The sequence below is a fragment of the Pseudorasbora parva genome, chromosome 18 (genome assembly GCF_024679245.1).
Source record: "Pseudorasbora parva isolate DD20220531a chromosome 18, ASM2467924v1, whole genome shotgun sequence".
Lineage (NCBI taxonomy): Eukaryota > Metazoa > Chordata > Actinopteri > Cypriniformes > Gobionidae > Pseudorasbora > Pseudorasbora parva.
In genome coordinates, this window is record NC_090189.1 from 18897280 (window position 1) to 18909986 (window position 12707).

General features: G+C 37.8%; 1 protein-coding gene across 6 annotated transcripts in view; it reads left to right on the forward strand.

The window, feature by feature from the left end:
• Window positions 1-12707, forward strand: part of tnksa (tankyrase, TRF1-interacting ankyrin-related ADP-ribose polymerase a) — a 118568-nt gene that overhangs the window by 94373 nt on the left and 11488 nt on the right. For 4 of the 6 annotated variants that reach the window (XM_067424337.1, XM_067424339.1, XM_067424342.1 and 1 more), the window contains 6 exons: window positions 766-911; window positions 1775-1940; window positions 3791-4010; window positions 8166-8275; window positions 10243-10431; window positions 10978-11215. In XM_067424337.1, coding sequence (XP_067280438.1) covers window positions 766-911; window positions 1775-1940; window positions 3791-4010; window positions 8166-8275; window positions 10243-10431; window positions 10978-11215 — 1069 coding nt within the window. Of the gene's footprint in view, window positions 1-765; window positions 912-1774; window positions 1941-3790; window positions 4011-8165; window positions 8276-10242; window positions 10432-10977; window positions 11216-12606; window positions 12690-12707 lie in introns of all 6 variants that reach the window. The other 2 variants (XM_067424338.1, XM_067424340.1) reach the window with 1 other exon arrangement.

Genomic DNA, 12707 nt, shown 5'->3' on the forward strand with positions numbered 1-12707 from the left:
TTTAGTTTCTTTATCCCAGACAATTTAACTTTTCAAGGACATAGCTTGCAGCTCTTAAATGTATTTTGTTCTGTACTCGTGTCCTTGAACAGGGTAGATGTAAGAAGACCTCACCTTCGACCGTGTGTGTGTGTGTGTGTGTGTGTTAGAGAGAAAGTGCTGAGCCAGCATACGCACAAACGCAGCATCTTGTTACATATGCATCAGTCTAAGTTTGGATTTTTTTTTTAAAGGAAATGATGCTTTTATTTAACATGGCTGCATTAATTTGATAAAAAAATTACACTAAAGGCACTTAAAATGTTAATGAACTGTGATAAATGCTTTAAACTTTCTGTCTTAAAGAAGCCAGCTATTTTTTGTGTATTTGTAATATATTTGTCTACAAAACTACTTATATAATTAAAATAATTTTAGCAAAAGACTTTTGATCAAAAGCTTTCTAACCTCAAACTTTTGATTGGTACTGTAAGCCTGAAGATAGTGATTTAGAAACGGATGATAAAATTGTCTGTATGGATGGATGCCTTTGATGCAATCAGATCCTCATTATCTTAAAGACTCATTATGCATAAAGTAATTAGATCAGAGCACCAATTAGACTTTTGTCAGGCTATTAATCAGAATCTCTATTGACGCTTGCCATAATTCTGGCCTGCTACCCTATAAAAGCAGATCAAATGAAATTAATTCTTGGAAGTATTTAAGCACTCATCACTCATCAATTTGCCTTCAGTTTAATGCTATTTGTTTTGTCTTGTACAGCAACTTTGCTCCCCTCAGAATGTGAATTGTCGAGACCTGGAGGGTCGTCACTCCACGCCGCTCCACTTTGCCGCTGGCTACAATCGTGTGGCTGTGGTTGAGTACCTTCTGCACCACGGCGCTGATGTTCACGCCAAAGACAAAGGGTGAGACTTCCTGCAGTTCTTTATCAGAAACAGTTGCTATTTTGAGGCAACTGAAATAGACCAACAAAAAAACCTGGTCTAAAGACAACAGTGCAGTATTTTGTGTTATTTAAAGGGTGCGTTAGTAACATGCCCCTATAAACGGGTTCACAACACGTGTGTACACTGCTTATTACACAAACAGCAGCACACAAATATTTTTAAGTAATTTAAAATAAAAGGATTATTCTCTGGAGAAGCGTTCAGCCTTTTCCGTTTGCAAATTCCGCCATGCAAATAGTGAATCCACCATAATGCAAGAGCAACTGGCTTTTAAAAGGAAGGAGATATGAGACTCTGATTGGTTTATTGCACGTTATACCCAAAACACACCCATAACTCATTATGAGACTCGGTACAACCTTTTTTGACCATACGCCTGGCGGGCCGACCGTTTTTTTCCGTCTGCAAACTAGCAAGAGTATTTTGTGAAAATATCATTAAAATAGGGCCCATGTGATTAGTTAAAGAAACGCTGAATCATACAGTAACATTTTATGAGTGAGTCTTTGATCATTAATCATTGAATCATTGAGCCATTGAATCATTAATTCAAACAAACCTTTTTATTTTATTTTTATTTTTTTATAATTCATTCAGAATAATGCTACATTTGAAATAGACTGCAGTAATTAACATTTTGAACCTCTAGTAAATTGTGTTTTGTTTAGTTGTCTGTTCAGAATCGTGATCTCTTTTTGAAACAAAAGGATTCTCAACGTATATTGCGCAGCTCCAAGTCAGCACACGAGTTAACAGCACCAGGAGATCATCTGTAATCTTCTTGTCACTATTTCTCTCTAAACTTCCCTCTCTGCTGGCAGAGGTTTGGTGCCGCTGCATAATGCCTGCTCGTATGGCCATTACGAAGTGGCAGAACTGCTGGTCAGACACGGAGCGTCGGTCAACGTGGCAGACCTTTGGAAGTTCACCCCGCTGCACGAGGCCGCGGCCAAGGGCAAATACGAGATCTGCAAACTGCTTCTGAAGGTACCCGTCATCACTACTCCTGCTGGCTCAGCACTGACCTCTTCATGTCACTTGGCACACTTGTTAATCCAAGTGATAACTCTTTCTTTAGACGTCTGACAGCCTGGAGTTGTTAATTGTTTTTATCACTCTGTAAAGTTTTTAAATGCAGTGTGAAGCGCTGCAGGGGCTTCAGGATTATTGGCGTTGAGCAGTCACTTTCTACTTTTATGGCACCTCTGGTTACCGTCACAGAGAGGTTCAGCTTTAAAGCTGTAAGGAATATGCACATTAGCCTTCAAATGTCACTTTATTTCCTACAGTGGAACTGCTGAGGTTGAAGCTGAAGAAAAAAAATTACATTTCATGTTCACTGAATTAAAATCTGAAAGTTAAGTTGTTAAATTGAATTTAGAGGATTGAATGATTGAACAGAGAGATTGATTCTTAGTCACAAAATCTTTGATTACATTTGATTCCAATTCGATTGACAAATGAGCTTTCAGCTTTTATTTTAAACTCTACTGGCAACTAAATATGAATGGACCCTAACCATTCAATTCAGTACTTGTTCCTAAAATATGTAATTTGATCGAATGGCTTTACTTAGAGTGTAACTTTCCAGATTTTCAACCCACTTTTTTTGCTACAATGTTTGTAGCATATTTAAATGGATAATGTTTACTTGTTCTCTGATACCGGAAATGAGAAATTCACATTTGTTTGTCAGCAAAAGTCACTTTTTTCATTATTTATTTGACTTTTAAATGTGCAATTGACAAACTTTTGGTGAGGACGCTGTCTGTGTGTGTTGACCATGGTGTTGACCCTGTTTTTGAGTTTGCTTCCGAGTTTCATCTATGCCGCTAACTGGACAGGGTGGAGGATGTTTTTTAAGGGGAAAGTATTAACTGGATTAAAAACCTAAATAACCTGGAAATAACATGTAAAAATTTAGTCGGTTAGAGCTTCAAAATTTCAGTTTTCGACTACTTTTCGATTAATCGTCCAGACCTACTTCAAAGGAAGCAAGACAATGTTGTCGAAACTAGCGCTGGATACCTGAGGTAATTTTATCTCCGTAAATAATTCTCACCATTTTTTACAAGCATATGACCAATTATTTTACATATACTCTTTTTTTCTGTTAAAAAAGGTGGGTTAACTTGTCAAACATGGGTGTTTTTTTCTGGACCTGTGATTAACTTCACAATATCGTCTGCATTTTAAATGCGCAAATGCGTCTTGAATTCCAATGGATTCTTATTGGCTGTCAATGTTTTGTCGTTCAACAGCTGGAAGAAATCTTTCTGAAAGTGATCCTAATGCTATCGTTCCTCTATATTGTTATCGTTATAGCTGTGGTGTGGACTCTGCTTTTCAGAACTATATCTTCATTGTTATCTTTATAGTTATCGTTCTTAGTGTCAATGGATTTTAAATGTTTAACCTTTGAATTCTTGCACTGAGAAGCAATACAAGCCAACACAGTTGTTTCTAAAAGTTCACTAAGAACTATTTCCTACTTTGGCTAGTAGGTATTTGAGTCTGGTTAGTGTGTCCATAGCAGACTGGTGGGAGTGGCCTTAGACAGCAACATGCACAGTGTTTTTTCCTTTTTTTTTTGCCAGCTAGCACAGTTTTCAATTTTTTGTGCCTTTCTAGTATAGGCAGCCAAGTTATATTGAAAGCACATTGCCAGCAGTAAAGTAAAAACAATTTTTAACTGTGTATTATAAAATCTGCTGCTATGTCATATTTAATTTTAGTTAAAAATATCTTCTTGTATCCTCTGGAAGAAAAAAAAACTATGAAAGATCAGCCTTTGGGCTTCTGTGTGTATTTGTGCTCAATGTCCTTATCTCCTTCAGCATGGAGCAGACCCCACCAAGAAGAATCGGGATGGAAACACTCCATTGGACATGGTGAAGGAGGGAGACACAGATATCCAGGACTTGCTGAGAGGAGATGCAGCGCTTTTGGATGCCGCCAAAAAAGGCTGCCTGGCCCGGGTCCAGAAACTGTGCAGCTTGGAGAACATCAACTGCAGAGACACACAGGGACGCAACTCGACTCCACTGCACCTGGCAGGTAATGAAAAATCATTCTGCATCCTTCTGAGCCATCACTTTCAGCAAAGAAATGAGAACACTTCTCTCTTTCAAATGGAAAAATCAAGCTGTACCACCATCCAGAGAATTGCGTCTCTACAAAAGCATTGAAGCAGTGTGTAAGATATATCATCCCACCTCAGAGGCAGTGCAAGGAAACCCAGAAGGAAAGAAAGGGCGACATGTTGAATTAAATCTTGGCTCTCATCCCTTTCTGAGCACGGTGTAAGCCTGGCTTCCAGGCGGGGATTCAAAGGCTTCCTTGCCAAATATTAAATCAGTCTAAGACTTCCACACTGTTCGTACCGTCACCGACATTTACATGCACAACAATATTCTCTGTATGGCTCATGTCCCTGATAAAGTCTTATTCAGAATAATCTCTTTATGTGGGCCTTCCCCCATCTTATTCATGGGTGTTCTTGTATTCGTGAGAACATGGAATATAATTGCCCAAGTGCATTGTTTGGTCTGTGACTATAGAGAACACTTTTTTTTTTTTTTGCAGCTATGGAATGAAAATCTTATCCATTACTCAATTGTAGTGAGTAACAGTTTTTATTTATGTCTTTAATATTTAGTATTCCTATTATGTCAAAGCCAAAGTCAAGCAGCTTTTTAATTATAATAATTACTATTATTATTATATTGCTGTTGTTATTTTATAACAAGCATGATCATAATTTCAGTTACCCTCCAAATTAATGTAGAAACTACTTAAATACAGTATATTTTAAATATTTGTTGTAATACTTTTTATGAAAGATGTATTACTAGTATTAGTATCTCTTTTATTAATATACTAATACTGCTTTTATGAAAATGTCTCTATGAAAATGTTTTTTTTAAAACATTATTGATAGACATTCAACAATACGGTTTAATTGAAAGCTATACCATTTCAACATTTTTAGGCTTTAAAAATAACGTTTAATTTAAAAGAACTTAATTTATCCATTATAATAAATGCCATATTTATTAGTGGCCTTCCTACCGGTTATACATGTACAGAAATTGAATAATATCAGACACCTTTCCTAACTTTATAATAAGATGAACTGGTGTGAACTCTGTAATAAGAGTACTCTTTAATAATAAATCTACTATTTGTTTCTTGATTAACATCAATGACAGCAACTTGTTTGCTGTCATTGATGCCATTGTTTGCCCACAACAAATAATAATAATAATATGATCATGTGCAAGAAAACTATACTGCTACCCTTGTACAGACTACAAAAGATTGACCCACAGCAGATCTGAGTTCAGAGTAGGAGAGCACTGCTACAGGATCATCATTTGCACAACACTACAGCCATGCCAGCGTCTCATAGCTGGACTCATGCTGTGTGCAGAACAGCACAGATCAGCAAATGTCACTGAACAGATGGAGTAGGCGCTCTGGTCCGTCCACTTATCTTGCCAGGCCAGGCCAGCAGCAGGTGGGTGACGGCCCTAACCATCAGGCAGAGATACAGATAGATGATTTTACTCTAGCTAGCACACATTCACTATTTCCACCGGTGCAATGGGCTGTGACTAACATAATGATTGTGACCCTTGCCTAGAACACGCCACTCGACTGCTGTTTGCCTGCCGGGAGTATCGTAAGGTCTATTCGTTCTGGCTGGGTGGATCTCGCGCATGAAATTCCTGATGCTTTGTCTTGCAATTTTTGAACTATTCATTTTATGGATACGTGAGGGGACTGAGGTGTAAGCCAGGGGCTGAAGCAATGTCCCATAAATCAAATTTTAATTTTTAAAGGAATAACATTTTTATTAGTGTACTATATCAAAAAAAGGTATTTTAATTTTCGTTAAAAGTATAAAAAAAAAAAAAAAAAAAATATATATATATATATATATATATATATATATATATATATACACATACATATATATATATACACATACATATATATATATACACATACATATACACACTACCAGTCAAAAGTTCGGAGAATATCAAAGAGAATGGGAAAGTGAAATGGGAAACTTTTGACTAGTAGTGTACGCTAATTGCCTCATTTAGAAATGCAGCGTGTTTTCGCTCATTAGCATTGAGCTCGCTGATGCGGTCTACACTTTTTCCTCATATATGGAAAATGACTGCTGACTTTTCACGACTTTATTACAACTTGCTGACACCATATCCACACTGTAAATATATATTTTTAAATTCTTTATCGTGGTGTTAATGAGAACATATCTGCTTTATTGAAGATAAGAGAAAAGAGCGAGCGATATGGCCAAACACATGACACATTTGTAGGGAGGAAGTGAGAAACGCTGCTAAGAAATGCCTGTCGTTTGAGGAGAACCTGCAAGAAGCGTTTGATGAACCCAGCTCACGCGGTGGAGTTGTGTACGTGTGGTGCGAGACAGAGAGCATGTTCTCATTAGGGAGGTTCTCAAAGCTGGTTTTGTGCGTTGTTAGAGAGCCTGTAATGATGAGGGCTTTAATTAGTAACTGTCCTGTAGGGCAGTCATGTATGTCTGGAGCGAGATTGAGAGGGATAGGAAAGAGGAAGACAGTTAAAGCTGAAAATAGTAGTGTCTGGTTCTTTTGGGTAAAGCTCAGCGTCAGCTTGTCCAATGCCAAAGGCTGACCACCAGATTGAATCTCTTAGTTTATCTGCAGCGACAGAAAACACCCCATCTCCGCTTTGCTTCCACCTTGCACTGACTAATAAATATAATTGCAATCACAAGGAGTCAGTCATATAAAACTGCCTGAAGAGAGTTTAATAGATTAAGTTCAATTGAGTTTTGAAGATAGAAACAGATTAAATTTCATTGAGATGGTGATGGTGGGAATATCACCCAAGACAGACAGTCTGAATTTGGGAACCATTAATAAATTAGCTTGAAGTCTGAGGGGAAAAAACTATGACTGTGGGCTGGAACAGTGTTATTTATAGAGTGCTGGCCAAAATTATTAGAACACTTGGCATTTGGGAGTCGTCTTATTGTGCCTGGATTTATTTTCTGAAAGGACAATGACCCGAAGCATTCTTTTCTAACTATTGCCGGAACTACGCGACGGAAGGAATCTGCTGGAACATTGAAAATGATGGACTGGCCTCCTCAAAGTCCGGACCTCAGACCCATCGAGCACATTTGGGGCGAGTTGGAAAATAAACAGAAACAGATCTATTGTACATTGAAATGAAAGCCTTTGGCTCAGTTGCAGAAGGCATGGGATAACATTAGTGTTGACTGTTGATGCTCTCAGAGGAAACTTGAGACTATGCCAGAGAGAAGTAGTGCTGTGATCGCTGCAGAAGGTGAACATCTCAAATATTAAAGTTAAAAATCGATTTCAAAAAAAAAACAGCACGACTCACTTCATCTGGTTTTGATGGTCAGAGAAACCATCTGCTTGTTTCATGTACATTATGAAATTAAATAATTTTTTGGAGGCAAAAAAGGTCAATGTTTTCAGATCTGTCAGGTGTTCTAATAATTTAGGCCACCACTGTAGACTATTATAGTATTTAATAATAGTATTTATATAGTAGCTTTTATATTTTTATATGTACATTTTAAGGTTTAGTAATGTTGTGCTTTTGCCATTGTTATGACTTCATCTTTCAATTTAGCTTTAGCTTTTATTCATTTTATTACTTCGAATATTTCAGTTTGTTGTTAAGTCAACTTAAGTTTAGGTTTTTCATCTAAAGCCAAGTGAAGTTTTTCTACAATTTTTAATATTGACATCTCAGGAAAACAAGTGGATAATGCATTATAAACCTTTTTACCCACAGAGTAAAAAGCAGTTTATTATGAAGCAACAAAAAACTACTAAACTATTTGTTTAAAAAAAAGATAATTTAGTAAATCTGACTGAAAACAGCAGTTTATAGCTACAAATTGGGGGTTTGGGTCCATGTAGATGAATTATCATTTAGATGTGCGATCTTCATCCTCATGTAAATTTGATTTCTCAGTGTTCAGGTTTATAATAATTCTCAGTGGCACCCTCCTGATAACCACTTTATAATTTACTGCCACAGTGAACATTTGTTTTTAGGTTTCAACGTTTTTAAAAACACTGAAATGTACATATGTGATACATGCCATGGATTGGTGGGATTGATCTACATTTCTTTGTATCCTTTTCTCCACAGCTGGCTATAACAATCTGGAGGTAGCGGAGTATTTACTTGAGCATGGGGCAGATGTCAATGCGCAGGACAAAGGTGGCCTTATTCCCCTCCACAACGCAGCCTCATACGGGGTGAGTGCAATTGCTGATTAAAAAGAGGACTATTTCAGTGTGTCTGGGACTACATACATCCATCTGTTAAGCCGACACATGTCAGGCCTCCGGTCATGTCAGGTCTTGTAGGAAACAGTGCTGTGGGTACCTCAGATATACACAAACAGATGTAGATGCTGAATAATCCATGTATTTGTTCCTGAAAACTAAACACTGGGGCTTTTTTCCCTCCCAGAACAAATGCAAAGCTTCACCTGAACCCCTCTGTGCTTTGACACAGCACTTTGTTTTCACTTCCTGTGACTGAGGAAATCAGTGTGTGGCTGTATGCAAAAACTGTTTGGACATCTGTGTTTGTTCTGCCCACAGAACCTTGGCTTATGCACTTTTAATGCGTCACTGCGGCTCATGATTCTTTCAGGTGGTTTCAGTTGCATTTCCACTCGCGAACAACCCAGATGTAGAGATGATGCCATTTGTGAGCCGTTACCCAGACAATCCTTAATCCACACTGCACCGAACTCTTCTAATACAGGATTTTACTCTTTCTGGAAATCAAATCAAGCGAATTCAGGGAAACTCATTTCAGGTGATGGTAGTTGGAGGTATTTATCAGCATCTGCTCTCTGGAGGTATACAGGGATGTGATTAGACCATGCAGATGGATGGGAGCAGATTGCAGTTACATAAACATGCTGGATCAGAACTAGCCTGACTCCAGCCCTCAACTACACTCGTATATGCTCTGTTGCTGTCAAAGAAACAGGACCTCTGTGACCGGGGCTGGGAGATTCTGATTTGCTGCGACCGGATTGGCAGGTGGCCCAAGCTTTTCTGATTGGCTAGAGGAGAGCTGGCGGCCGGCCGAGGCTGGCTGACCTTGAGTGTGCCTCCCTCTGTTCATATGCAGCCTGTTTGTGCAGAGGCTGTCAGCGCGCGGCAAACACAGGCAGCTGATCTCAGTTCCATACAGTCACTGCTGCTGACGGGAGGGCGGCTCAGGACAGCTCAGTCACACACGCATTGCCTGTGCTCTCCATTGGTAGTTAGAATGGTTCTCATATGCTGTTTAAAGGGATAGTCCACCTAAAAATGTTGTCATTATTTAGTTATCTTTATGGTGTCAACCTGTGTTAACTAAAACAAAAAGTATTAATTGAAATATGTGAAGTAAAATATAAATATTAAATTATAAGTTGGGAGTACTGAAGTACTAATATTACTGAAACAAAACAAAAAACTAAAACTGGAATAAAACAAACTGAAATAAAATAAATTAACTTTTTTTGAAATACTTTTTTAAAACAAGAATTTAAAAAGAAAAATGCATTTTGTTATATATTGTATGTTCAGATATTCAAACAACAAAATATTCTGGAGGCCATGAAAGTTTTGTGGAAATGATAAAAAATGTTGGCACTGGCTTTCAACTACATAGTCATACAATAGCTTTGTATGAAAAAAAAACTAAACCCTATATATATATATATAAATATATATTTATATATATAAAATGCCTCCCCCAGTCAGCTAACTGCTACCACCTGATCACTAAATGTTTCAACTAAAAAATTATATTAGTCAAATTCATGAGCGAATTATTTTATAATCTGATTTATTAAATAAGAAGGATCCTTTGATTATTTTGAGTGAATCAAATAATTTTAAATTGAAAGTTTTGATTCAATTTATTCACAGATTGGTCATTGCTACTTTTACCATTTTTGTGCCATTTAGAGATCGAGAGGATGTCTATAATTTTAATGAATGACAGTTTACATTTTGTTTTGTTGTTCACGTGAAGCGTTAGAAGAGTGGTATGGACCTCTTTCAAATATAACTTAGTGACAATTCAGTATCTGAAGTCTAAAACCAGGCAAACATTTACACCAAAGCAGATTTTTTTTTTTTTAATTAACATAAAGGCTTTAAAGATTGTAGATTGTACATTAATTTTGTTAATAAGCCTCTGTCTTCCATTCCAGCATGTGGATATCGCGGCCCTGCTGATCAAATACAACACCTGTGTAAATGCCACTGATAAATGGGCCTTCACGCCCCTCCACGAGGCTGCACAGAAGGGCCGAACGCAGCTCTGTGCTCTGCTACTGGCCCATGGGGCCGACCCCACCATGAAGAACCAGGAGGGACAGACACCGCTGGACTTAGCGACGGTAATGCATGGATATCTTTTACATCGACTCTTATTCATGGACATTTAAGCACAAATGTATATATTGCCATACGTTTAACAGAGCTCCGGATTTGCATGTAACCCCAACTTCTATAAAATGCTCTCGCTCTATAGGGCTATTTATTATGGCTGTAAGATCTCATATGGTTCAGGTGGAATAGACTATCCTGAGAAATTGGGACATTTATCTTCTAAACACATAAGCTGAGGTGTTTAAACCATCATCCCCTGTGTTCAGGCTTGTGCGAAAGCAAATGGTAAATCTGCCGTAACCTTTACTAATTGGGCTCTTGTGGCTGTGCTCTTGCCAGGTGCTAATGACACAGATGTTTCAGCTTTTATTGTCCAATTCTAGACCAAGAAGCCAAATTAATGCTGTGTACAACTACCATCTCGTTTATCCCCTCGCCCATGTGGCTTGCTTCTGTGACATGAGTATTAAATGCTTTTAGTTGCATTTAAGAACTGATCAGATGCAGATTTCTTAAAGAAGTTAGTGCTGATTTTTGTCCCTTCTAATCTCCAGGCTGATGATATCCGGGCGCTGCTGATTGATGCCATGCCTCCTGAAGCGCTGCCTAGTTGTTTCAAGCCCCAGGCCACGGTGGTCAGTGCCTCTGTCATCTCTCCAGCATCCACACCTTCCTGTCTGTCTGCCGCCAGCAGCATAGACAATCTGGCTGGGCCCCTGGCAGAGCTGGCTGTACCTGGAGCTTCAGGCCCCGCTGATGGAGCTACTGGATCAGAGAGGAAGGAGGGGGAAAGTGAGTAGATCATGTGATGTCATTTTTTTTGTAACTAAGTCTGCCATAACTAATACATTTTTGATCAAAATATTTGTTGTTGGATATAACATTTTTAGTTGTTTTTGAGTAATTATACAACATACGAGTTGAAATACTAACAAAAGTAGTGATCTTTTATAAGAATAGTAACTTAAATGGGATTACATTTATAAGAAAAATAAATTATAGTAGGATTACCTTTGGCAGAACTTTCTACCTGTTAGCAGTTAAAACAGACTTTGTAGTGAAATGTTTAATAATAATAATAATAATAATAATAATAATAGTCATACATGGTGGAGTAATATATAATACTACATACTAGTGCTGGTGATATATACCAGTTCATCCAGTACCATTTTCAATTTTTCAAATACCACTGTGCGTATGCGTGTGCGTGTGTGTGTGTGTGTCATCATGATTAATCACATACTTATTGCAAAATTAATTCATTAATTCATCTTGTTTAAAGTTTATTTTGTCATCATTTGCTATATCCAGCAAGGTAAACTATCAGATTGATTGATTATTCTCACAAAATTGTATATTCTGCTAGTTATGTTCAAAATAAATAAATAAGAGTCTTTCTAAAAAAGCACATTTGGAGATTCCAAAAGGACACCTAATAACCAAATGATATAAGGAGTCCATATAATTCATACATGCGCACCAAAGCACACACAGGAAATACAAATATTACAGAACAAAACTTTTCAGAATTCAGGGTAGCTTAAGTTTTAGGCATGTCAAGTTGCAGTACCGAAAAGGAGCACATGGCGATGTCCAAAAAGCCTAAACCAACTGCCTTGACCTGGCTGCATTTACCTACTACAGTACACATTCATTCACAACTACTAAACACAGCAACATACACATGACAGATAAAAACTTTATCGTAAATGTTTGTGGAGATGACGTGAATGTGCTGATATGTACTTAAATACAAGTGTGGCGAGAGATCATACATGCACAGTTTGTTTGCGCATCAATGTAACAGACTCGCGTATTTACTGTACATCACTGCAATCGTCTTTACCTTTGCAATTCACATCCATCAAAACTTTACTAGCGAGAAGCTGGATTGCTTTATCCAGCGGAGAATCATAATTTGCAGAATCAAGCCGGGTCATGAGTCACTGTTCTCTTGGTCATTTCTGATGTAATACGCCTTTAGATAAGCGCTGATTTGGACTGTTTTATTTAGTTTTATATGTTTGTTGTGTGTAATGTGTAAACCTTAGTAAATGTAATTTAACCACTAAATGTTTCATAATAGTTCTCTCTCTCTCTCTCTCTCTCTCTCTCTCTCTCTCTCTCTCTCTCTCTCTCTCTCTCTCTCTCTCTCTCTCTCTCTCTCTCTCTCTCTCTAGTTACAATTCTGGATATGAACATCAGTCAGTTTCTGAAGAGTTTGGGTTTGGAGCATTTGCGAGATATTTTTGAGCGGGAACAGGTAAGGTCACTTCCTAGG